Source organism: Myotis nattereri (genome assembly GCF_964212035.1).
Source record: "Myotis nattereri genome assembly, chromosome: 20".
NCBI lineage: Eukaryota > Metazoa > Chordata > Mammalia > Chiroptera > Vespertilionidae > Myotis > Myotis nattereri.
Window position 1 is genome coordinate 1878999 of NC_138096.1, and position 27891 is coordinate 1906889.

Below are 27891 nucleotides of genomic sequence, written 5' to 3' on the forward strand. Positions count from 1 at the left end.
ACAATGAAATGACACACATAACAGGTCAGTGGCTCAGGGTTCATTCAAGGCCAAGGCCAAATGAATGTGGACAGTCAGGTGCCTTAAGAGGAGGCCATGACCACCGTGACACAGAGCTCAGTGTGCATAACAGTGACAAGGAGAGTGATGATGTATGCAGATAATATTGACCTAAAGTGTTGTATTAAGTTCAGGTGTTCACTATAATGATTCCGTATTTGTATATATTGTGAAATGATCAGGGAACAAGTGTTAGTCACATCATCTGAAGATGATAACTTCTCTTGTCCTAGAGAGCCTAATGCAATGAGTGTAATTATGGGCATATGAGAGTATAATTCATCAATGAAACAAGGTATCTCTCATTACATTTCTATTAAGGCAAAACATTACTTATACTGTGTTTTGTTTGTTTCACTTGCTAGTTAAGCCCTGTGACTTTCCAGAAATAAAACATGGACACCTATATAGGGAAGATAGGTATAGAGCATCCTTCCCAGTATCGGTAGGACAATGGTTTCACTATTACTGTGATGACAACTATGTCACTCCTTCACAAGGCTCCTGGGATTACATTACTTGTGAAAAAGATGGCTGCTCCCCGAAAGTGCCCTGCCGCAGTGAGTGAACCTCTCTGTCCTGTGCCCGAAGCCATAGTCCGGAGTGGAGAGAGCAAACGTGAGCTCCCTAAGCCTGTGGGGAAAGTAGGTGGAGGATGAGTCTCTGAGCAGAATGACTGATACTGGATTTCTCTGTCATCAAGGGTCTTCATTAACAGCACGAGACATAGAAACAGATTCTACAAGGCTGCCCTTAGCATTTACACATATTTCAGTTGTGGAAACTACAGATAAATACCATTTAATATGAATTTTAAAAACATTGGTAGCATCTGTAGTGCTTCTTAAGTTATGTGCTACTTTCGGATGCTTATGCATCTAATTTAAATATTATAAAGATTGTTTTTAATTTATTTTGATCCCATTTATGTGTTTTAATCATCATTTTACAATTCTCAGGAAAATGCATTTTCAATTATTTGGAAAATGGACATCGTCCACGATATGAGCAAAGCTACTTGCAGGGCACATCTGTAAATGTTAATTGCTATCCTGGCTACATGCTTCAAAACAAGCAGACCACAATGACCTGTACGGAGAATGGCTGGCTCCCTCCTCCCAGATGCATCTGTGTTAGTTAGAAAACTGGTCTAAGATCCAGTCTGGTTGTGATTGTCTAAGACTCACCTGTAATAACTGTGGCAAATGGTTTCTCTGAGCTTCCTATTTTGCCAATGGCCCTACTTGGTTTTATTTTTTCAAGTGTGTAAAGTGGAAACCCCAATTTCTTGATATATCAATAGCAAAATAAAGAAGCCTATTGGTAGACATTAATTAAAAACGAAACAAAACAGAAAAAGACCCCAAAGAAAACCTGTAATAACAGTGTCATGAGCAAGATGGCTGATTAGGAGGTTCTGTCATCTTCCCCACAAAGAACAGAGATTCTGACAATCACCCTGCATGAGGCTCCGGGAACCCAGTGAGAAGTTTCACACCCCATTGGAGCCAAGGGCCCACAGTGGATGCACTGCAGGCTCTGAGAGCAACAACTTCACCCCGAGTGGCTCCTCCCAGAGTGCTCCTCTTGAGGGTTTGAGGTTGGACAGCCCGAGTCCTACTGGCTTGATGTTCCGTGTTGGAAGTCTAGGTTGTTCCACTCAACGTGATCTAGTCAAAGCTTGTTGATCAATGAATTAGGCTGGTGTGGTAGCCTTTACACAGAAGAGTTTGTTCAGGGTCTGGATGGAGGAGGCCTCTTCCAGTCTCTCTACTAAGTGATTTGTGTTTAAGACCTGTTCCCATCTGACTGATTAATCTGAGTATTTCCAGTGCTGGGTGTGCCCTGGGATCTTGGAATTTGTTGTTTCCTGGCAGCTCTTTCCTCTGGTAGTTGTGCTCCGCCCATTCTCAGGCGGTTCCATCCTCCACTCCAGGGGGTGTATTCACCAAAGAATCTAGGATCGCTGTGCAGGTTTGTAGAGCTCTCCCCCCCCCCCCCCCCCCCATTCCAGGGCTCTTTCCTCTCTGGTTATGGACATTCAGAGTTTGGGCCTCTTTGGGAACAGCGGCCTTCGTTTCTCCTGTTCAGTAGGACTGACACATCTGCCCGGGTTTTCCCTTCCTGTGCTGTGATCTGGGAAGTTCCCACCTCCCAACAAACCCTGTGGAGAATGGAGGTCCCACCGGTTGACCCTATGCCTTGGGAACCATAGTTAGGCACTGGCCGTGTCCATACGCCTCACAAGGTCATGTTCATAGATTTGGCTCCGTTTCCTCATTGTGTCTGTGTGGCTGGCACTCTCTTCATTGTTCTTTCCGTGTGTTTATCCATTTTAGTGCATATTTTCAATGAAGCACCGTTTGACTCTGTACATTCTCTCTCATGTTTGGTTTCTAGTTGATTCCTGCTCAGATGTTTCTGTTTTCCAGTTGGTTTTCCTTTGTCAGCACCAATGGGGTGTAACTGAACATGGGAATTGCATATGTTTAACGCGGACAGCTTGCTATTTTGATATAAGCACACGTGGTGACATGACCACCAGATGGAGCTGCATAGCACATCCATCACCTCACAGAGGGGCCATTGCTTCCCATGGGGTGAGAACACTTAAGCTCCACCCTCTTAGCAATATTGACACCCAATCAGGCCCAGGAAAGGGCCTGTTGCTAGGAGAGCTCTGGGGGGCTGTGGGCTTCCAGATTCATGAGGCAAACCGATTATTAATAATTTCTTACAAGGCATCCCGAGTGTTTAAATCTGGTTTAGTCCTTCCAAATTTTTTAATATCTAGATTTAAGATTTTTGGAAACTCATAATCTATTTTCTCTGACACAATGCTTCGGATGATTAGGAATTTTCCTGGTTTTCATTAGCAAATGGCCCTTATTTCTTACATTGTAGTGTGTGAGTCCTTAGGAAACTGTTCCCAGACCGTGTGCTTACTGTTTCCTTACGTTCTCCTTCTTTTAGAAACATGTTTAAAGTCAAAGGTAAAAATTGAGAATGGATTTATTGCTGAGCCTGAACCTACATATCTCTTAAATCAAAAAGTAAAATATAAGTGCAAACAAGATTATGTAACAGAAGATGGTCACACATCCGGGTATATTACGTGTCTCCAGAATGGATGGTCAGCTCAACCCAGATGCATTAGTAAGTCATTCATGACTGTCATGTCTGTTATTTTAATGACCGTTGAAGACATGTTTACTTTAACTGATTTCTTTTTTGTGGGTGGTGGAAGCTGACATAGTTCTATTTGAAAAACCCAAAAAAGAAATTTGTGAGAAAACGTACATAATTTCTTTTTCTCTTTTACAATGAATTACTGTAGGGTAGACATGAGCCCATCATTCAGTTCAAGGTTTATCCCCCATAAACCATCCTGCGATTTGCAAACTGCCTACGGGCTGTGTGGATTCCGCTGTAAGCTCATCCATTTTGAGCTGAGGTCCTGCCCTGTTTACCTGTCTGCAGGTGATCAGACTTTCCTCTCAGAGTCTCAGTTCCTGGACATAAAAGTTAGGCTTGTAAGTGAAATGTGGGCTCACAGGACACAGGTTAGGGGAAAGTCACTTGTGTGGTTTATGTGTTCGGTGCTGCAGGGGAGCTCCTCTTCTGAGCAGCCACTTCCTCCAGGAAGCCTGCAAGGATGTGCAGTGAGTGGAGACTGTGAGATGCTCCTACACAACCAGCGTCCGCGGCAGGGAGGGAGCTCTCTGCTTTATGACCTCGAAGTTCATGAACATTCCCTAGACAGTTCGCTCATTTTGTCCTATTCATTCCAAAGCTATGCAGTGATAGTTTTCATTCACTTTAAGTGAAGGAGATATTTAAAATGTCCATTCCTATTGTTTCCATTGCTTTCCATTTCCATATGTACCATGGGAACCAGCCAAAGGAAAAAGGATGTTGCATCCATATCAGACTCATTTTATAGTAATTGTGATCAACTATGCATTACAACAATCTTATTAAGAAAGCAGGAAATGTGTCTATTATTTTTATTATTATAACTTTAATTTATTTTTTTAGCACTTTAAGCTAGCTAGCTACATAGTATATTATAAAATAAGAGGTAAATTATTTAAACGTTTATTAACACCACTCCAATATAGTGTTAGTGAAAATTGAGACCATATTTTAGCACTTAGCTTTCTTATGCTAATTATAAATATAGAACTATCTTTACATTCAACCTTGAAAAGTATAAAAGAATATAGTCATTAAAAAATCTGAAAAAGCTAAATCAGCATGTGAGCTGTAAAAATTAGTATGTGTTAAAGGAGAATTATACAGAATGTTTAATTGTATAAAATGTTAAATTTACACTCACAGGTGAAAAATAACTTTTTAGTTGAACCAATTCATTTTTTTCTGGCATATATGTCACAACTGCTAATAACTTTGGCATCTACACTCACAAAATGATATTCTTCTTTGCCAAAAAGAAGAAGTACAATGCATCTCTTATGGCCTATTTTATTGCTAACACAGAATAAATGTCTAACGTTAATTGCATTGAGAAAAATGTTCTTAAAATAAAAGTTTTGGTGATTTAAGTGATGGTAAAACTGATGTGTAGAAATACATGCTTCTCTCATGAGAACCGATTTTAGGAAAGTGATTTATCACTAGTATGCTTTGATTACTTGTATATGATGCACATTTATTAGCACATGCTAAGTGATAATGCTTTTTATTCTTGGGATGGAACTTATGAAATTTGATTGTCCGTTAAATAATATTAGAAGTGAAATCTTCAATTCTATTATGCATTAGAATCTTGTGGTGTGCCAGTATTTGTGAATGCCAGAGCCAGAAGTGATGGCACGTGGTTTAAGGTCAATGACAGGTTGGCCTATGAATGCCAGGATGGATATAAAAACCGAGATGGACACACCGTAGGCTCCATAGTGTGTGGTGACAATGGTTGGTCTGATACACCCACCTGTCAGGGTAAGTACTGATTTCCAGGATCATCGAAATCAACAAAATGTGTGTAAAGCGTATCATTGTTTTGTTATTCTAAATGCAACCATTTATATTCTGTGAACTTAGATACTCGTGACCCAGGTGATATGTTTTACAACTTCCTCAGCAGTTTTCTCCCGAGTTGGTTCTTGCCACCTCCAAGCTGAGTATTTGTTCCTGCAGGTCCCGAGAGGACTTCCTTACTTCCTGATTGTGGACAGTTCTGAGGACAGTTCCACGAATCCTGCATGTCTGCCAGCCTGCTGTCTGTTTTCCCGGGGTTAGAAATAGAACCTCTATCTGTGGGCACGGGGGTGGATCCAACTCATGGAGACAGGACGTGTAAAACTTTGAAAACCAAACAATCCTTGGGAACTATGAGGGTTCCACTGAGGAAGGGGGGCAGTGATTTCCGGTGGAGATTGGGCCAGAGTGACGGCTGAGGAGATGCAGAGCAGAGGACAGATCTGGGATGCCTGTTGGTAGAAAAGACAGTGACGTTACTGAGTGTTGGGTGTCAGGCAGAGTCATCGTCCAGGAACTCACACGTTTATTGTAAATGTTCTCTCAGAAGGAAGCAGGTACGTGGAGGTGGCGTTTGGTCAGGTGGTGCGGGCAGGAGGAAGAGCTCTTGGAGAGGAGCATCTCCGCTGTTGACATGGGCGCATGAGCGTTGAGCTGCCCATGGACCATCAACATTAGATTCTAAGCTACAGAATTGAACGTTGAGGCCTGGCCAGATCAACATATGAGATTCTCCCCATGTAAATGATGACGTCTAATGGGGAAAGAATCCAGAATGAGAAAAGAGGAGACCTCCATCTGAGCCCTGAAGCATTCCAGCAAGCAGATGTCCAACAGGAGAGGAGTGGGCAGCAAAGCAGAGAGAATGAAAGGACTCAGATAATCAGGAGGAAAAATATGTTGGAATGAATGTTGCCTTAGGTGTGGGGAGATAAAAGGATGAAAGGGACAGGAAGTCTGATAGATGGATTCATAGTCTGTGTGGGTTTCAATTCCACTCCACGATTTGCCAAGCACGTGTCCTTGGGCAACACCAAGCTGATCGGAAGCATTGTTCATTCGTCCATATCTGTGAAATGTTTCCATGGTGACAAACATTCTCATATTTTTAAAAAATATTGTGGTGATTAGACTACATTCTCCATGCCGGCTTCCACACCCACCTACTATGGGCTCCCCACAGGCTCCTTGCATTATGGGGGGAAAAAAACAAAAACAATGAAAAAAGTTAAATAATGAATCAAATGATAATAATATATCTAATACATTTTTATATTTTCAAAGGAACAGATACATCCAAGGACTTCGGAAATGGGAGGGATTGAGGGCTTGTTTCATAGAGAAAGGCATCTCTACACAGAAAGGTTGAAAACCATTTGGAACCGTGCAACAGGGAGAGCAAGGAACTTGATCTCTTAAAAAATGTTCAGAGACCATGAAGCCTGGGGTCTGGATCAACAAAGGGAGGAAACAATAAGATGGCATTGGAAGTGTAGGCGTGAAAGAGTTGGGATTTTATTCTTCATAGCAATTGATTTAAGTTATTAACTAAGCAACTTTTAATGTTCCTCTACCAAAATACATGAGAAATGCTTCTCTAAAAAGACTGGTTCCCCAACTATATTAAATTAAAATAACCAATTTTTATTTAAGCAGGCAATTTAAAACTGTAGCATTCGTTGTTGTTTAATGTGAGAGAATAGTATTGTTTTGATAATACCAATAATGTAGCATTTAATTTTATAAATGTCATTGATAAAATCAGATTTACTATAAGCTAGTTGATGTTACAAATAAGTGTTCAGGGCACATCTATTGCTATCAGAGGGTCCCAAATGAATGTGACGGATGTTTCAGACATAATAGATAATGCACTTCCAGGGAGAACATTTATTTGATGCCTCTCCATATATGCAACACCCAGCCACTTATTCTTGCATGACATATAAAGTTTACTTGGCACTGGTTAATCATCTGTTCTCATTCAATTATTTACCCATTTTATAGAAAGAGAATGCATCGTTCCTGATATAGAGCAGAACTTAATTGTTCAGCCCCGGAAAGAGAAATATGTCATTGGAGACGTGTTGAAATTCTCCTGCAGATATAGACTCCTCACTCTCATCGGAGCAGACTCTCTTCAGTGCTACCACTTTGGATGGTCCCGTAGCCCTCCAACATGTAAAGGTGATTAATTCTCTGACACCTGCTCAAACAAGAATTAGAATGTTGGACATCAGCTGCCCTTTTTCTCTTAATTTTCTGTTGGCTCCCAGTGTGTCTATAAATCAGTGCATTAAGCCAGGAATGTGTGCTGGGTAGTGGATACCACCCTCTTCCTTCTTTAAGGAAATAATCTTTCATTGTTTTTTGGACTATATATTGAAATTCTCCATAGATGACATATTGTGTGATGCTGGAGTGACCTCTTTGGTCATATTTTTTGCATAACTTCCACCATTGGTATTGGACATTTCTATCAGCATGGGTCTCACCTCAAGTTTCCCTGAGAATTTCTAGACAATTTCAAGCATCACAGAGTTAACTCAATGCCATATGCAATATAATGTAGAGTTAAAATTTGTTGATGAAATGCTTGCCTCCAATGATTTTTCCCCAAAAAAGTTTTGATGAAATGTATCCATGGAATGTGAATAGTTTCACAATGATATTTGGTGATTAATTTGCATTTAGTTTTAGATCTTCTAGAGCAGGGGTGGGGCATCTTTTCTCTGCCAAGGGCCATTTGGATATTTATGACATCATTCTCAGATCACAGAAAATTATCAACTTAAAAATGATCTTACTGTAATTGGTAAAATATTTAATTAACTCACCCCTAATGCATTGGCAGGGCCAGACCAAATGATTTCCAAGGCCTTTTATGGCCCTCGGGCCAGACGTTCCCCACCCCTGATCTAGAATATTGAATGTTTCCTGGGCTTACATATATGTCCAATGTGCTAGTTCTGCATCATAACAGAACTGGGAGACATGAATCTGATGTAAACACCAGTCTTTATCCTTCTTCAAAAGAATGCTATAATAAGTTAGATAAGAAGTAATAGATTAAAGAAAAAAAATCTCTTCATTTTACTGGATTTTCAGTTGTACAGGAGACACATTAACCTTTAGTTATACAGTATTTCTACCGTAGAGGAAGTACAGTCCTGTGATCAACCTCCTCGACTCCCCAACGGGACAGTGGCAGGCACACCTAAAGGGGAATATGAACATGGTGAGGTGGTGGAGTATGTGTGCAACCCCAGGTTCCTGATGAAGGGTGCGAGGAAAATTCAGTGCGTTGATGGAGAGTGGACACCCTTGCCCGTGTGTGTTGGTAATGTATCCAAAATTTCAGTAGCGTTTCTGTTCATATCAAGACCTCACGTACATTTTAAAGTTGAATGTTTGTTTGTGGGATTTTCACAGAGGAGGACAGTACATGTGGAGACGTACCTGAGCTGGAGCACGGCGAGGTCGTGTCCTCAGCACGGCCCCCCTATCACCATGGAGAGTCAGTAGAGTTCGCTTGCGGAGAAGGCTTTACAATGATTGGTGACAGCTCAGTTACATGTATTAGGGGAACGTGGACCCAACCACCTCAGTGCATTGGTGAGAAGACACTTCTTTAATTGACACTTAATAACATTGTGATTTTTTATTGTGAAACTCTACACGCAACCATATTTTTGAAAATGTCAGCTTGCAAATTATAATGAAGCCAACATTCATTGTTTATATTGTTCAATAGGATCTACAGAGGAAAAATAGAAGCTAGCAATAGAATTTTATACGTCTGTCCCTAATATTAACATCATTTAAACCTGAGAAGCTAAATTTTACTTAAAGACATATGATTAAAATTTTCTGCTTCAGTGTTTATTTTGTAACTTCCTATAAACCTGCCTTTCACTCTAGCAAGACGTTTCTTTTCTCTGAATAAATAAATTCTTTCAGAAAACAAGCATCTTTCGACATACCACAGCCATCACACCTCCTTTTGACCACAAATCTTCCTTCAGTTCTCATCTCTTAAAGAAGACGACTCATTTTGTGTCCCTCACCACTCTGGACCCGCCCTAACAATAAGACTAATTCTCAAGCCTCTTCTCTATTTTAAATTAATCCCCTTTATTTAGTTTCTTTTTCAAGGTTGCATTGCACAATCATTACTTTTCTTTGGCCAATTACTTCACTGTTCTTTGTTCTATTCATCCTCACTTGCCTTTCATCGTTAACAAATTATTAACAAAATCTACCTAAGACCTACACTGATACCTTATCAAATTCAAAACGGATTTCCACCTGCATTGCCTTTTTGAAATATGTAGCTGTGTACGAAAACTTCCATAGTCCATATCTAAAACATATGGCAGCCAACATAAATGTGTTATTAGGGCATTATAATATTACTGGATTCTAGGATGATCTGGTGTATAAAATAGCTTCTCAAAGATTCTAAGAACATGTATACAAAATGTGTTACGACTTAAAAACCAAATTTCTTATTCTGGTTTTTGGTGTTCGTGCCAAAGATATGCTGAAACATTCACAGTCTACACCCTACACCTTAGATCAACTTTTCTTGTTAGTACAGATTAAAGTTATTTTAAAATATATAATTAAACTAGGAAATTAATATATTCTATCCACAGATAATTGTTTTCTTTTACCATTTGAAGACTATAGACTGAAAATAATGTAGAGATATGTGGCACCAAGAAAAATGGATGTGAAAATTTGGAGATTTCAAATGAGACCATATTTGGTCATGTATGACTCTTTCCTATGTAGCTCAGACAAAATGTGAACCCCTATATCCTTGCAATCCCCAAAGGGCAGCATGGCTTTAGGATGACTATTCTCTCTGAAATTTCAATACTGGACATAGGACTGTGTGTCCAAACATTGTAGCGCACCTCATGCAACATGATCAGGAAGACCGTTGCCGGTGGAATTTATGAACCTAAAGTCCTATTTCATTAGATTCTGGACTCTATAGTTGTTGTGTTGGGGTGTTTTTTGGGGGGTGTTTTTAATTGGTGGCCTGGATTTTCATAATTATTGTCTTCAATGGAATATTTTCATTTTACAGCAACAGTTGAACTGAAGACGTGTAAATTATCAAGGGCAATTGCCTATGAGACAAAGTTGTCAGATAGGATTGACTATAAGCATAATAAGAAAATCAGTTACACTTGTGGGAGGAAGTCAGAGCAGAAACACTCAGTCTGCGTGAACGGAAAGTGGGAGCCCGAGGTGACCTGCACAGGTGAGCTCTTGTTTAGAACATTTCCAAAGGTGATTTTCCTTCCTGCCTTGTAGAAGGTGTCTCTTAGTGTCTCAACCTTTTATTTCTAAGTCTGTATTATGACAATAATGTTGTAGCCTGAAAGTAATTTAGAAAATAACCAAAACACTGCTTCTGAATAGTCATTGTATCCTGTGCATTGGTCAGCTGTCAACAAACCACCCGGCAGTGCAGTGGCTTTAAAGTCACATTGGGCAGTGGGTGTGCGCATTACTATTGGGATCCCATTGCTACCAAGTTCTTACCTTACAGATGTGCCTATGCCTATAACGCGTATATTTATCTAAGCGTCTATGGGTGCACGCTCTATCTATGTCTGCATCCATCTATCTCTGTAAGAATCTACCCATCTAGTCATCTGTCTTTGCTCATTTATCTGTCTTGCAAACACTGAGTCTCATTGCCACCACCAATTCCAATAAAACAGGGTTCATCCCACTTTTCATATCACTATTGCTCTTCTTTAACTGGAGGTCACCTTGACCCACTCACCTCAATATTTTTACCAATTTCCTTGGGCCTAGAATATACAGAAAGCATTTTACATAAGCTAAGCTACCCAAGATTGATCACAGAAGGGATAAAGGAAAGAACCTACAAGGAAGGCCATGAGAATATAAACCCAATGAGGTATATTAGAGTGACAAACAAGACGGAAACTATAACATATTTAAACACAGAACAGAGCATTATAGTTTGATTTTCCAGGTGCACTATTATTGATCATTTTATTCACTGAATTGTCATTTTAATATTTTTGACTTATGATTTTTCATCAAGAAATCTGATTTTAATATTTTTAGAAGCACCACGATGTCCACCTCCACCTCAGATTCCCAATTCTCAACATATGAGCCTGACCGTGAATTTTCAAGAAGGAGAAAAAATATCTATTCTCTGTCAAGAAAACTTTCTAATCCAGGAAGGAGAGGAAATCGTGTGCCAGGATGGACAATGGCAGTCAATACCGCGCTGTGTCGGTCAGTAGTGGGTCCCTTGCGTTACACTGTCTCTCAGATGATGGTAACCCACACCCCTGCTTTGTGTAAAGGAACAAGATCACCCTTCTCCCCTACCCATCCCACTCATCTCCAAACAGTACACACCATCCAGGTGCAGAAAAAAATCAGCATTATTTCCTTTCTAATGTGAAACGAATGCAAACAGAAACTTCCGGTGACAGAAATACCCAAGTTCTGTTCATGCGTATGTCACTCCTCAAAACGAACAGGAGGAGACTGAAGAGGCATATGGGACACATGGACAGTAGCATCAACTTTATGGGCACATATATCTTTGCAAGTTTCAAATACTTTTAGTTATTAATAATTTAACGTGTTCCAATGTCCTTACTTTAAAGTCCCAGTGTTGGATTTTATTTTTCAATTTAAAAATTATCCTTGTGTGTGACCCTTTAATCTCTATTTTTCATATAGAAAAAACTCCATGTTCTCAACCACCTCATGTAGAACATGGAAGCATTATTTCATCCAGATCTTCAGAAGATGAAAGAGAATCATTGGAACCCAAGCTATATGCGCATGGCACCACATTAAGTTATATTTGTAAGGATGGTTTCAAATTATCCAAAGAAGATGGGATAACATGCCACCGGGGAAAATGGAGCGCTTCACCACAGTGTGTAGGTGAGGACAGCATGCACACTGAAGTTCTGTTTTGGAGCAGTTCAGTAAGATAATCCATCGTCATCATCAAAGTCATGAGAAATAACTCTTTAGATTTATAAACGTATAAAAGCATTATATTTCATTTATATAGATTTTAATATTTTACCAAATTATTTTTGCATAAACAAATCAAGCTTATTTTTATTAATTTTAAAGGTTCATTATGAAATCACTTGTAATTTGGGCATTTTTTCCTAAAAAACCTGAAATGTGGTGAAATGAAACCTAACTCTTCATATAATTATACCTGTTCATACTCCTACATATTCATATGGGTTGCAATGAAGGCTTTGTCGTCAGGTTTTATAAAGATTTATGTTCTCTCTCCATTGCCCCTTGTGATCTCTTACAATAGAGGATACTTTTCTTAAGATGATTCTCAATGTGTTTCTTTTTATTGCTCTTAATTGGTTAGAGAAGCATTGATACGCTCATTCTCAGATCTGTTCACAGTTTTCGCTTCAAGTTCTTGCTCAAGCTGACAGTTGGACACACCACCATGCTGGTTTTAAAGCATTGGTGCGCCTTTTCTGTCATGTGATATTAGTCCCTGTGTTTTCATTTTATTTCAAATAAATGAAATATGACAATCAGGACATGAAATGAAGTTCAGATTCAGTGAAATACACACTCATTACTTTCCTTTTTTTTTTTTTTAGGCCTTGCTTGTGGACCACCCCCTGAGGTCCCCAATGCTGTTCTTCCTAACAGGTTAAACAGTTATCCACATGGGAAAAAATATACATACACCTGTAACAGAGGATTTCGGATCCGTGGACCTGCGTCTATAGAATGTTCAGGAGGAAATTGGTCCCATCCCCCAGAATGCACAAGTATAGTGTATTTCATTTTCTTCTAAGGCTGATGAATACCTTTAGTTCAGAGTTTCCATGGTACAACTATAAAACTGCATTAATTCTAGAAGATATTTCTAGAAGTTCTGAATTCTGCTAGAGAATTAATAGTAATATGAAAAGTTTGCCAACATGAGCCAAGTTATTTCATTTGATGTCATCTGTGTTCACTTTCCATGTGTTCTGATGGGCATCCTCTGACTTCTCATCTCTTCCTGTATCACAGCTGGTCCCTGCTCACCCACCTCATTATTATTCAATTGAATGAGTGTTTATCAGTTATCTCCTCGTAAATCCATAATGTTCTAAGATGTTTGATGTAGCCAGGCCCCCATGGCTCAGTGGTTGAGCATCGATCTGTGAACCAAGAGGTCAGGGTTCCGTTCCCAGTCTGGGCACAGGCCTGGGTTGTGTGCTCGATCCCCATTGGGGGTCCTGTAGGAGGCAACTCATCAATGATTCCCTCTCATCATTGATGTTTCTGTCTATTAATTCCTCTCCCTTTCTCTCTGAAATCAATAAAAATATAGTTAGTTGAAGATGTTTGATGTAATTATGGGAAAAGATTTGGACAGAAGCAAAGAAATGGAAATGTGCACATAGTGTCTGTGCCCGTGTGGACAGATAAGAATTTGATTATAACAAGTTCGGTCTTGGTCATGCCCAGTGTGCCCATCTCCTCGGGCTTTCAACACCACCATCCCCACGTTGCACTTTTGATAAATGTACAATTATTCAATGTAATTGAGTCAAGAGTTTCAAGTTATAAGAAAAACATTGTATAGTACACATTGGTTTGGTGTGTATCTGTTATTCTAAAGTTTAACTATTGCATGAAATGTGCTTTAAAAGATTTACTGAAAAGTCTATGTTGTGGCTTTTTCAGAAATGACTTGTCCTAGACCACCCAGCTATGACAACGCCATCCTCGTGGGCCAGCTGAAGAACTCATACAAGTCAGGAGAGCATGTGGCTTATAGATGTCAAGCATATTACCAAATGGATGGACCCAATGTTGTAGAGTGTAGGGACGGCATTTGGATAGGAACACCCACATGCAAAGGTATTTTGATGAATGGCTTCTGGCTTCATTAAAAAATAGACACAGGTTCTGGTGAGGCCAGATGAAGGAAGGTTTATGACTCAACATAGAGCAGCAGTTCTCAACCTGTGGGTCGCGACCCCTTTGGGGGTCGAACGACCCTTTCACAAGGGTTGCCTAAGACCATTGGAAAACACATATATATGATTACATATTGTTTTTGTGATTAATCACTAGGCTTTAATTATGTTCATTTTGTAACAATGAAAATACATCCTGCATATCAGATATTTACATTATGATTCATAACAGTAGCAACATTACAGTGATGAAGTGGCCACGAAAATAATTTTATGGTTGTGGGTCACCACAACATGAGGAGCTGTATTTAAGGGCCGCGGCATTAGGAAGGTTGAGAACCACTGATAGAGAGGAACGGGATGTGCACTCAGTGCTGGGCATTGGGGCCCCAGAGCCCTCAGAGCGTGACCCCGGAAACAGCCGTGTCAGCATCTCAGGGAATCGGTAGAAAGGCAAATGCAGACTCACAGGCTCACTCAGACTCAGCATCAGAAGCCCAGGGGTGTGACCCTGAAACCATTGTAGCGATTCCCAGCGGGCTCTGCGCCCATTTTGTGGGGAAACGTAGCTTCAGCCTCTTATTACTTTATATCCACCCGAGTCTCCCGAATGACCTCACAGTGCTCACTGCAGTGCCCTTAAGCACTCACATTATTGGAGTATTTTTAGGAAACTAAATATATTGTACTCTTATTTTTTCTCAGTTTCTGTGTAGATATCTTAAGTAATCATCCTCTTCTTTAGCCATGTGATATTCCTTAAAACATGTCAATACTTGACTTACTCTCTAAGAACCTGGCTACTCTGCTCATTTTCTAAGGGCCTGAAATTACCATTCAAAAACATGATGTTTGCGAACCACATTTGGCTGCCAAATAATATGTTTATTATGTGTTTCTTGTGTTTAAAAATTCACTTTGATTTTATATCTGCATTTATTTTATTAAATTTAAAGAAAAATGTTCAGAAACCCCATCATTTTCTTTTTTACTTTTAAAAATGTTTTTATATTTTTATTGAATTTATTGGGCTGCCATTGTTTAATAAATGGTGCTGGTATAATTGGACAGACACAAGCAAAAAAATGATATTTTACCACTGTCTTATACCTTACACAAGAATAATATCAAAATGGATTAAAGATGTAAATGCAAGATTTAAAACCATAAAAATCCTAGAAGAAATAACATGGGCAGTAAAATCTTAGACATTTCTCATAGTAATATTTATTTTCTGATATATCTCCTCAGGCAAGCAAAACAAAAGAGAAAAATAAACAAATAGGACTACCTCAAACTAAAAAGTTTTGCACCGCATAATCATCATTTTCATTGCACAAAAAATCTCTATTAACCTTTCAGAGAGGATGAAAAAGAAAATTAACATATAGAAGATTGCCTCTTACCAAAAAAAAAAAATAATAATAATTGCTTTATCTTTTTTCAATCATGCATGTAAATTTGTGAAGATTTTCAGTCTCAATTGCAGCTAAATGATCGCTTCATTAGAGATCCCTTTTTTTCTCTTTATTCAGATGTCTCCTGTGGCAGCCCTCCCTCAGTGCAAAATGCCTTTATACCAAACCAGAAGAGTAGGTATCGACATGAGGAGACAGCACATTATGAATGCAGGCACCCTTTGGGCCTCTTCGGGAATGCAGTGGTGACCTGCTTCAGTGGGAAGTGGACAGACCCACCTGAGTGCAAGGGTAGGTGTCTTATTCTCCCCTCCCAGTCTCTGTGAAGCTTCTGTAAGCACTTGGTTACTAGACTCCTGTCCCGCTGGCCTTCATTGGTTACTCAGGTTTGTTGCTCTATCGTTTCCTGTAAATCAGTTTGGGGCCGGGAGGAGGTGAGTGTAGCTCCCACCTACTCTGCAGCTCCCTTAAAATCAACTGCTCACTCAATAAACAAACAATGTCCTCCATAGATTCCACAGGAAAGTGTGGGCCCCCTCCTGTTATTGACAATGGAGACATTACCACGTATCCATTAGCGGTCTATGCTCCCGGGTCTTCAGTGGAGTATCAATGCCAGGCCTTCTATGAACTTGAGGGAAACAGGAGAATAACGTGCCATGATGGACAGTGGTCTGAGCCACCCAAATGCTTAGGTAAGTCCTTTAATTTCCTCGTGGACCTTGGGAAATCTGTGTAATGAATGTCATGTTTGCTGTTTACAACAGAACTTGCATGGACAATCACCCCTTCTATTGACTACCAAATAGTCATGTCTGAGGGAATAAAGTCTGAAAAATTCTTGAGCAACAACAGCAAGAAACAATTATTTTATTTTATTTTTCCCATCACCACTTATGCCCCCTCCACCCTCATCCACCTCCACCACCTCCTTCAAGGATTCTTTAATGAAAGCCCTTCATAGCGTAGGTGACATTGTAAATGTTGATTATAACATGCAATGATCACTCATTCCACAGAGCGCCTCCTTTTTACATCACTGATAGTTTAAAATTTGCGTATGAACTAATGGATTTTCAATGAATTGGTTTGGAAAGGGTTTGAGAATAAATTCCTGGATCTGTGTAGAATGTTCTACATAAAACTGTAAAAATCTGTCGAAAATTTGTATACTACTTAAAGTTTTATGTCCCTTTTTTATTTTTTTTACCTTCAGATGCATGTGTAATATCAGAAGAAGAAATGGAAAAACATAACATAGAGTTGAGATATTCGTATGCGAAAAAAATTTATTCCAGAACAAATGATTTTGTTGAATTTAGGTGTCGTGGTCACTATCGTAAAGTGTCACCACCGTCTGCATTCCAAGTACAATGTCATGAAGGAAAAATGGAGTATCCCACTTGTGCATAAAATGAGAGCTGTGTGGCAGTTTTCACATTAAAATATGTGCCTCATTCAGAATGTTTTAATATTAATCTAATTCTTCTCAATTTATTTTTCTATTAGGGTATAGCTCACTTTTATTCATTAATCAGAGTTCCTGTTAAATGCCATGTGGGAGATGCCATTGTAATCTGAGACCAACGGACCACTTCTCATAAGCATCTCATTAAAATGTGACAAACCAACCTGCTGTGTGTTCTGTTCATGAAACGTCTCTGGCCAGAAAGTAGATGCCATCTCTCCCCTCCCTGCTCCCCCGCCCCCCTCCCGACTTTCTCAGCTTCTCCACAGCTGGGGGCGTTTTGAGACTCTAATTTCAGAGGAAAAGATAAAAAATGTTTGTCTCCATCTTCACCTTAAAGTCACTTCACAAACACGTCAAAACCAAACTGTGTCACACCCATGTTGGCAACAGATGGTAGAGGTTATTACTTAGTTTTGCTTCTCTATCCATGGCTCACTGTACCCCCTAAATGATGAAATGCAATATCTACTATCCATCTAGCTCATACAATCATTCAAACAGGTCACAAGGAGGTATTACATTCTAATAAGAGGCCTAGCTATTGTAACATGGACTTAAAAACTGTAAAAATATCGAGTATATGCACGTGTCTGGGACAATAGTGTTCCCCAGATGTGAATGAAGAAGCCCTGTGGCCCCAAATATGTGGCCAGTCCCACCTAATGCTCTTTGCTCAAAGCTTCCAGGCTTCTGGCATTTCCTGCTCTTTTCCACTATATTTCAAAGGACATAAAAGCAAATGTTAGCCTCCGGTTCAGCTTAATCTTCCCCCAAAATTGTTAAGGCAACTATATCATCACTTACACTTGTACCAAGACAATAATTCTTCACCATCGTGGGATTAGGCTACTTGTCAATAGAGCAATAAACAGCATTGGAAGTAAGAGTGTGGTTTTCTGCCTATTGAATCAGATGTTTAACCGGTCAAACAAAACACCTGAGCTTAGAAATATACTGTAGGAAGTAGTACAATCAAAAATTATTTGTTAAAATTGTCCTGTGGTTCAGTGGTCAGAGTGTTGTTCCAAAACCAAAGGGTCGTCGGTTCAAGTCCTGGTCAAGGGCATATATCTAGGTTGCAGGTTTCATCTCTGTTCCAGTTGCGGTGTGTGTAGGATGTGTCTCTCTCCCATTGATATTCTCTCTCTCTCTCTCTCTCTCTCTCTCTCTCTCTCTCTCTCACTGCTTCTAAAAAGAAACAAAACATGAAAAAAAAATTGAATGCAAACAATGTGCTGAAATTGTTGTACTTCTGACGTGTTGTCTATTGTGAGTTTACAAAAAAAATCAGTGCTTTCCTACAGACAGGAATGTACGCTGTGTCCAGAGACCCCTAAGGACTGCACTGGGGAGAGAGAACGTCACAGGGACACACAGGCAGAGCTGTTCCCCTGTGAATCTCCTGGTTGAGGAAGAACCTCACCCATTCTCAAGAAGAGTTTAAAGATTAGAGTTTCATACCACTCTTGGATCCAGGTTTCAACTTATGTAAGGAAAGTGGCACAAATATATATCACAGAAGTAACTCAAGAAATGATTGTGAAATCCTTCATGCAAATTTTCAGAATTGCAAAAGTCTTTGAACTTTGATATCTCCCGAGTGACCCCAGTCAACCAGCTTCCCGGTAGTTTCACTTGAATTTAGAGCCACACTCGGTAACGGCTCATGAAGCAGATTTGAACCCCAAACAGCAGCGCTGGACTCTCTGCGATAACACACCCGGGAGCCCACCATGCTGCTACTAGTCACGGTCATCCTCACCCTGTGGGTCTCCTGGGCTCGTGGACAAGGTGAGTGGAAACTGACGGGAATATTTAGCTCCTTCTTAAGTAGGACTTTGCCCTTTTCATTTGTTTTTACTTTTTAAAAAAATCCTCACCTGAGGATACTTTTTCCATTGAACTTTAGAGAAAGAGTGCAAGGGAGGGAGAAGGGGAAGTGAGAGAGAGAGAGAGAGACAGAGAGAGAGAGACATTAATGGGCTGGGTGCCTCTCGCACAAGCTCCGACCAGGGCCTGGGATGGAAACTGCCACCAAGACGTGCCCTTGACCAGCAGTCGAACGCACCGGCTATGGGTATTGGAGGGTAATTTACCAACACTTTGGTCTCTGCATTCATTAGGGACAATCTCTCACAATAAGTCATTGGCAGGAATGATGGAAAGTACCGAGACCGGTTACATAGAAACCACCTTTGGCCCAATTCATCTGTCCCTGTGCAAACTGGATGTTTCTATGGATTCACAGCAGGGAGTGCCCATGGGGGATTATTATTCTTATCCCAAATCTCAATGATGGCTTCTCACAGTGGGGACAATGTGGCCTCACACTTTGTACAGTCTCAGCTGTCACTGTTTTGGACAGAGGCACTGGCCCCGGCAATGTTTTAACAGCACCGTTTATTTTCATGGAGATGATGAGAGCAGGGAATTACAATTTGTCAAGGGATGTATGCCCACTGCTTGAAAGCAACCACCAGAAATTCTTCTATTCCTAACTAATTTAACAAGATTCTCCAAATAGTATTTGGTTGGTCTCTTAGGGAAACTTATGTTTTTATACGTGTCTCATAGCTTTTGACTTCAAGCATTGATGTTAAGTGAGCTATACTATGAAGTAAAAACTAAGATATGTAGACTGGACTGCAATGGGAAAATGAAAATATAATAGATATAGTGGATTAAAGTGAGAGAAAAACAGGTATTAAAGTATATATTTATTGATTTCAGAGAGGAAGGGAGAGGGAGAGGGAGTTAGAAACATCAATGATGAGAGCCTCTCTGGGCAGGCAAATCCCCTGTATTTTTAAGTTTAACAGAAGTAATTGCAGAATTAAGAAGCGGGTGAAGATATGGAGGGAACTTACAGCTACAATCTTTTTCAGAAAAGTAAAAGGACAGGTGTTTTATGCAGAAATCACATGAAAATCATCAAAGATATGAGAATCAGTGAATGTCATTTAGTTCCAAAGAGCACAAGGGCATTGAAATGAGCACCCTGACCTCACATATATATTAGCAACCATCCAATCTAATAAAAGAGAAACATGCAAATTGACCATAACCCCAGCACCCTTCCCATGGGCTAATCAGCAGGATATGCAAATTAACTGCCAACCAAGATGGCGGACGGCAGCCACACAGCTGAAGCAAACAGGAGGCTTGCTTGCTCCAGTGACGGAGGAAGCCAACGTTCCTGGCCTGCCGCTGCCAGCCTCTGAGCTGCACTCTAAGCAACTATGTTGCAATTATAGAAGCTAAACAAGCTCCAGAGACCTTCTTTCAGCCAGCTTCAGCCTCAGAGCTTAGAGCTGCAGTGATGGCAACAGAGTTTCAATTATAGAAGCTAAACAAACCTAGAAACCTACTTTCAGCCAGCTTCAGCCTCAGAGCTTAGAGCTGCTGTGATGGCAACAGAGTTTCAATTATAGAAGCCAAACAGACCCAGAACCTGCTTTCAGCCCTCAGAGCTGGAGCTGGCTCTCAGCTCCAGTGACAGCAATAGAAGGTAAATAAATCCCAGAATAAAAAAAGAAAGAAAAAAAGAAGAGGCTGAGAGCTTAAGTTGCCCTCCAGCCTGAAAACGGCTCTCAGGCCCTCACCCAGACTGGCCAGACACCCCAGTGGGGACCCCCACCCTGAAGGGGGTGTGGCCAGCTGCCAACAGCCATCAGCCCATCATCCAGGCTGGCCAGGCACCCAAGCGGGACTCCCACCCTGAGCTGGGACACTTTCAGGGCAAACCAGCCAGCCCCCATGTGCCACCTGAGCCCCCAGCCGGGACCCCCGTGCCACCTAAGCCCTGCACTGCTAAGCTCCGCTCCCAGCCAGGACCCTATGACTATTGGAGAGCAGGAAAGTGCCGCTGGGCCCTGGGTCGCTGTGGTGATCCGGCCATTGGTAAGTAGAAAAGTGCGGCCTGTAGGCAGCCCCCAGCTGTGCCTTCTCCTTGGTTGCCATGAGGATCCGGGAGCAGGAAAGCAAGCCTGGCCTGCGGGCAGCCCCAAACTTTGCCTGCTCCCAAGTTGCCATGGTGATCCAGGAGCAGGAAAGCAAGCCTGGCCTGAGGTCAACCCCCAGCTGTGCCTTCTCCCCGGTCGCCATGAGGATCCGAGAGCAGGAAAGCAAGCCCCCAGCAGGGCCTGCTCCCCGGTCGCCATGGCAATCCGGGAGCAGGAAAGCCTGGCTTGCAAACAGCACCCCCATCCTGGCCATAGCTCAAGGGAGAGTACAACATGCAGTGGAGGCCAGGAGCCTGAGAGATCAACACAGAGGGGCTCCTGCTCCAAGCCTCCATGGTGTGGCTGGGGGCAGGCCCCCAGCAGACACACACACACACACACACACACACACACACAGTGCCTGCTCCAAGCCTCCATGGTGTGGCTGGGCAGACCCCCAGCAGACACACACACACACACACACACACGCACACACACACACACACACACACACGGCTACTGCTTTGAGCCTACATGGTGTGGCTGGGGGCAGGCCCTAGCAGATAGACAGACAGACACACACACACACACACACACACACACACACACACGGCAACTGCTTTGAGCCTACATGGTGTGGCTGGGGGCAGGCCCTAGCAGATAGACAGACAGACAGACAGACACACACACACACACACACACACACACACGGGACGCCTGCTCCGAGCCTCTGCTTCCAGACTGTGGCCATCAGTAGGACATCCACTGAGGGCTCCCGGACTGTGAGAGGGGCAGGCTGGGCTGAGGGAACCCCACCTTCCAGTGCATGAATTTCGTGCACCGGGCCTCTTGTTATATTATAACTAATAGGAAACATATGTGACCACCTAGACCAGTGGTTCTCAACCTTCCTAATGCTGAGTCCGAGTGAGCCTGTGAGTTTGCATTTGCCTTTCTACCAATTCCCCAGAGATGCTGACACGGCTGTTTCGGGGTCACACTCTGAGGGCTCTGGGGCCCCAATGCCCAGCACTGAATGCACATCCCGTTCCTTTCTGCCAGTGGTTCTCAACCTTCCTAATGCCGCGACCCTTAAATACAGTTCCTCATGATTTAGTATCGACTTTGAAACAGGAGGTCACTGTTCCATTCCTCATCAGGGCGCATATCCGGGTTGTGAGCTTATCTCCAGTGTGGGGCGGGCAGGAGGCAGCCGATCAGTGATTCTCTCCGTCCATTAATGCCCCTCTCTCCCTCCTTCTCCCTCCCTCCCTCCCTCCCTTTCTCCCACCTTCCCTCCCTCTCCCTTCCTCTCTGAAGTCGATAAAAAATCAATGAAAACTAAAGGGGACCTAATAAGTCCTAATCTTGGCCTCACTGAGAAGGTAACGCAGAGGCTCAAGGCAGGCTTTGATTTCCAAAGTCTTCAATTCTAAGATAAAAACCACATTTTTGTTAATAAAAACTTTAAATTTTTTGCTAATCAGTGTTAAATATGTGGATGTGTATATATGAATATATGTTTCTCTCAGTAATATTCTAATATGTGAATTAGATCACTGGGTAAGAACACTAACACTTAGCACCGAGTATAATAGTAATTCGTTTCTATATAACAAACTCCCCTGAAAATACGGCCTCAGACAACAGCCCCCTATGTGTTGGTGGGTCAGGATTGGGGAGCCACTTAGCTGCCTGGTTCTGGGTCCTCCCTGCTGCTCCCTGGGACGCTGCCCAGGGCGAGTGCAGGAGCCTCCGCAGCCGTCCCCCTGGGCATCCCCATCGGCGGCCTGAGGGCAGGTCACCCTCCCCAGAGCGATGACCTGAGGGCCCTGGAGGCGCCTCCAGAGCATCGATGACCTGGTCACATGGTCCCCTCAGTCACGTGACCTCTTCAGAAGAGCGCCCCTCTGTCCAGCCTCACTCAAGGGAGGGGCCCGGGCTCCCTTGTATGAGGGGATGAATGTGGGAGACACTGTGCACTTTCTAAAGCCCCACCTGTCACACACGCCCCTCAGCCCACAGGGCACTTCATTCCTGGGGGGCTGCCCTTTTCCAGTGTTTTCTGTCTCTACCATCTCATTGCTGCTCCTTGTGGATCAGCTCATTGGGAAAGGGGCCCTCGCTTAAGCTGGATGACAAATGAAATGATACACAGAACAGGTCAGTGGCTCAGGGTTCATTCAAGGCCAAGGCCAAATGAATGTGGACAGTCAGGTGCCTTTTGACAGAAAAGAGGAGGCCATGACCACCGTAATACAGACTTATATTGTGCTTTGTTTCTTTTACTTGCTAGATAAGCCCTGTGACTTTCCAGAAATAAAACATGGACACCTATATAATGAAGGCTGGTATAAATTATACTTCCCAGCATCGGTAGGAAAATGGTTTCACTACTCCTGTGATGACAATTATGTGACTCCTTCAGAAGAATATTATGATCGCATGACTTGTACACGAGATGGCTGGACCCCGGAAGTGCCCTGCCTCAGTGAGTGAACCTCTCTGTCCTTTGCCCATAGACTCAGTCCAGAGTGGGGAGAGCCAACGTGAGCTCCCTAAGCCTGTGGGGAAAGGAGGTGGGAGGATGAGTCTCTGAGCAGAAAGACCGACACTGGATTTCTCTGTCATCAAGGGTCTTCATTAACAGCACGAGACATAGAAACAGATTCTATAAGCCTATCCTTAGCATTATTCATATTTCAATTGTGGAAACTACAGATAAATATCATTAATATGGATCTTAAAAATATTTGGTAGCAACTTTACTGTTTCTTAAGTTATGTGCTGCTTTTAGATGCTTATGCATTGTAATTTAAATATTATAAAGATAGTTTTTAATTTATTTTGACCCCACTTACGTGTTATTTTAATCATCATTTCATAATTCTCAGGTATATGCAATTTCAATTATTTGGAAAACGGACATCATCCAAAATCTGAACAAAAGTATGTGCAGGGCACATCTGTAAATGTTAGTTGCTTTCCTGGCTACATACTTCAAAACGAGCAGACCACAATGACCTGTACGGAGAATGGCTGGTTCCCTCCTCCCAGATGCATCCGTGTCAGTAAGAAAACTGATCTAAGATCCAGTCTGTTTGTGACTGTCTAAGACTCGCCTGTAATAATTGTGGCAAATGGTTTCTCTAAGCTTCCTACTTTGCCAATGATCCTACTTGGTTTTATTTTTTTCAAGGGTGTATGAGTGGAAATGCCAATTCTTGGTGTATCAATAGAAAAATAAGGAAGCTTATTGGTAGACATAAATTTTTAAAAAACAACAGCAAAAGACCACAAAGAGAAAACCTGTAATAACAGTGCCATGCGCAAGATGGCAGATTAGGAAATTCTGTTACAAAGAACAGAGATTCTGACAATCACCCTGCATGAGGGGTCTGGAAACCCAGTGAGAAGTTTCACACCCCATTGGAGCCAAGGGCCCACACTGGACACACCACAGGCTCTGAGAGCAACAACTTCACCCCGAGTGACTCCTCCCAGAGTGCTCCTCTTGGGCATATGAGGTTGGACACCCCAAGTCCTACTGGCTTGATGTTCTGTGTTGGAAGTCTAGGTTGTTCCACTCAACGTGATCTAGTCAAGGCTTGTTTGTCAATGGATAAGGCTGGTGTGGGAGCCTTTCCACAGAAGAGTTTATTCAGGGTCTGGATGGAGGAGGCCTCTTCCAGTCTCTCTACTAAGTGATTGGTGTTTAAGACCTGTTCCCATGTGACTGATTAATCTGAGTGTTTCCAGTGCTGGGTGTGCCCTGGGATCTTGGAATTTGTTGTTTCCTGGCAGGTCTTTCCTCAGTAGTTGTGCTCTGCCCATTCTCAGGGGTTCCGCCCTCCACTCCAGGGGGATGTATTCACCAAAGAATCTAGGATTGCCATGCAGATTATTACCAAGCGGATGGGTTCAATGCTGTAGAGTGTAGGGACGCCATTTGGGTAGGAACACCCACATGCAGAGGTATTTTGGTGAATGGCTTCTCCCATCATTAAAAATTAGATGCAGGTTCTGGTGAGGCCAGATCAGGGAAGGTTTATGCCTCCACGTACAGGAATGGGATGGGCACTGAGTGCTGGGCATTGGGGCCCCAGAGCCCTCAGAGTGTGACCCCGGAAACAGCCGTGTCAGCGTCTCTGGGGAATCGGTAGAAAGGCAAATGCAGACTCACAGGCTCACTCAGACTCAGCATCAGAAGCCCAGGGGTTGTGACCCTGAAACGGTTGTAGCAATTCCCAGCGGGCTCTGCGCCCATTTTGTGGGGAACCGTAGCTTCAGCCTCTTATTACTTTATACCCACCCGAGTCTCCCCAATGACCTGCACAGCGCTCACTGCAGTGCCCGTAAGCACTCACATTATTGGAGTATTTTTAGGAAACTGTAAATATATTGTACTCTTATTTTTCCTCAATTTCTGTGTGGATATCTTAAGTAATCATCTTCTTTAGCCATGCGATATTCCTCAAAGCATGTAAATACTTGACTTATTCTCTAAGAACCTGGCTACTCTGCTCATTTTCTAAGGGCCTGAAATCCCAATTCAAAAACATGATGTTTGGGAACCACATTTGGCTGCCAAATAATAAGTTTATTATGAGTTTCTTGGGTTTATAAATTCACTTTGATTTTATATAAGGTATGTTTATTTTACTAAAGTTAAAGAAAAATGTTCAGAAAAACCATAAATTTTTTTTTTACTTTTAAAAAGGTATTTAGATTTTTATTGAATTTTTTGGGGTGCTATTGGTTAATAAATGGTGCTGGTATAATTGGACAAACACAAGCAAAAAAAAAAATGAAATTGGACCACCTTCTTATACCTTACACAAGAATAAACTTAAAATGGATTAAAAATGTAAATGTAAGATTCAAAAACCACAAAAATTTTAGAAAAAAACAAACATGGGTAGTAAAATCTTAGACATTTCTCATAGCAATATTTTTTTAAATATATCTCTTTGGGCAAGCAAAAGAAAAGAAAAAAAATAAATAGGGCTACTTTGATCTAAAATGTTTTGCACAGCATAATCATCATTTACAGTGGCCTAAAAATCTCTATTAACTTTTGAGAGAGGATGGGAAAGAAATTTAAGATACAAAAGCTTAACTCTTGCCAAAAAAAAATTTGCTTTATCATCTTTTTTCAATCTTGCATGTAAATTTGTGAAGATTTTCACTCTCAATTGTGTCTTAACGTCGCTGCATTAGAGATCCATGTTTTTTCTCTTTATTCAGATCTCTCCTGTGGCAGCCCTCCCACAGTGCAAAATGCCTCTATTCCAAACGAGATGCGCAGGTACCAACATGGGGACAAAGAACGTTATGAATGCAGGCACTCTTTGGTCCTCATCGGGAATGCAGAAGTGACATGTCTAAGTGGGAAGTGGACAGAAGCACCTGAGTGCAAAGGTAGGTGTCTCATTCTCCCCTCCCAGTCTCTGTGCAGCTTCTGTAAGCACTTGGTTACTAGACTCCTGTCCCGCTGGCCTTCATTTGGTTACTCAGGTTTGTTGCTCTATCATTTCCTGTAAATCGGTTTAGGCCGGGAGGAGATGAGTGTAGCTCCCACCTACTCCGCAGGTCCCTTAAAATTAACTGCTCACTCAATAAATCAACAATATCCTCTCTTAGAGCCCAAAGGAAAATGTGGGCCCCCTCCTGTTATTGACAATGGAGACATTACCACGTATTCATCACCATTCTACGCTCCCGGGTCTTCAGTGGAGTATCAATGCCAGGCCTTCTATGAACTTGAGGGAAACAGGAGCATAACATGCCATGATGGACAGTGGTCTGAGCCACCCAAATGCTTGGGTAAGTCCTTTAATGTCTCATTGACCCTGTGAAATCCGTGTAACGAATGTCATGTTTGCTGTTTACAACAGAACGTGCATGGACAATCACCTATTCTGTTGACAACCAAATAGTCATGTCTGAGGATATAAAGTCTAAAAAATTCTTGAGCAACAACAGCAAGAAACAGTTATTTTTCTTTATTTTAATCTATTTTTCCCACTTCACAATTTATGCCCCCTCCTCCCTCATCCACCTCCACCACCCCCTTCAAGGATTTTTCAATGAAAGCCCTTCATAGCATAGGTGATATTGTGAATGTTGATTATAACGTGCAATGACCACACCGTCCACAGTGTGCCTCGTTTTTATGTCATCGATAGTTTAAAATGAGTTATAGCAACATGATGGATTTTCAATGAATTTTTTTGGAAAAGGGTTTGAGAATAAATTCCTGGATCTGTGTAGAAATTCTACATAAAAGTGTAAAATTCTGTGGAAAATATTTGTATACTACTTAACGTTTTATGTTCCTTTTTTTTTAACCTTCAGATGCATGTGTAATATCAGAAGAAATCATGAAAGAACATAACATAGAGTTGAGATATTCATATGCGAAAAAAATTTATTCTAGAACAAATGATTTTGTTGAATTTACGTGTCGTCAAGGTTACTATACTAAAGTGTCACCAGCATCTGCATTCCGAGTACAATGTCGAGAAGGAAAAATGGAGTATCCCACTTGTGTATAACATGAGAGCTATGTGGCAGTTTTCACATTAAAATATGCGCCTCATTCAGAATTTGTTAATATTAATCTGATTCTTCTCAATTTATTTTTCTAGTAGGGTATAACTCACTTTTATTCATTAATTAGAATTCCTGTTGAATGCCATGTGGGAGATGCCATTGTAATCTGAGACCAACGGACCACTTCTCATAAGCATCTCATTAAAATGTGACAAACCAACATGCTGTGTGTTCTGTTCATGAAACGTCTCTGGCCAGAAATTAGATGCCAGCTCTCCCCTCCCTGCTCCCCCCACCCCCCTCCCGACTTTCTCAGCTTCTCCACAGCTGGGGGCGTTTTGAGACTCTAATTTCAGAGGAAAAGATAAAAAATGCTTGTCTCCATCTTCACCTTAAAGTCACTTCACAAACACGTCAAAAACCAAACTGTGTCACACCCATGCTGGCAGTAGATGGTAGAGGTTATT

At 41.6% G+C, this 27891-nt stretch overlaps 2 protein-coding genes across 2 annotated transcripts; both read left to right on the forward strand.

Annotated features, from left to right (window-relative positions):
• The first annotated feature begins 7074 nt into the window (after positions 1-7074).
• LOC308535393 (complement factor H-like) lies at positions 7075-17086 on the forward strand. The gene is made up of 11 exons (XM_081114264.1): positions 7075-7248; positions 8219-8401; positions 8494-8676; positions 10160-10336; positions 11179-11355; positions 11812-12021; positions 12723-12896; positions 13804-13980; positions 15575-15748; positions 15970-16152; positions 16674-17086. Exons 2-11 carry the CDS (start codon positions 8338-8340, stop codon positions 16868-16870), a joined length of 1716 nt encoding a protein of 571 aa, XP_080970390.1. The 5' UTR covers positions 7075-7248; positions 8219-8337; the 3' UTR covers positions 16871-17086.
• Positions 17087-20886: 3800 nt separating this feature from the next.
• Positions 20887-27642, forward strand: LOC308535568 (complement factor H-related protein 1-like; the record flags this gene model as incomplete). Its single annotated transcript, XM_081114511.1, has 6 exons — positions 20887-21052; positions 23298-23360; positions 23764-23940; positions 26117-26290; positions 26513-26695; positions 27227-27642. 6 exons carry the CDS (start codon positions 20887-20889, stop codon positions 27424-27426), a joined length of 963 nt encoding a protein of 320 aa, XP_080970637.1. The 3' UTR covers positions 27427-27642.
• Between the last annotated feature and the right edge of the window lie 249 nt (positions 27643-27891).

Bases quoted from the DNA above. Each gene is read 5' to 3' on its own strand.
- LOC308535393 (XM_081114264.1), top strand. From the start codon at position 8,338: ATGAAGGGTGCGAGGAAAATTCAGTGCGTTGATGGAGAGTGGACACCC. The intron at 8,402-8,493 runs GTAATGTATCCA...GGATTTTCACAG, and splicing joins ACCCTTGCCCGTGTGTGTTG to AGGAGGACAGTACATGTGGA. The intron at 12,897-13,803 runs GTATAGTGTATT...TGGCTTTTTCAG, and splicing joins CCATCCCCCAGAATGCACAA to AAATGACTTGTCCTAGACCA.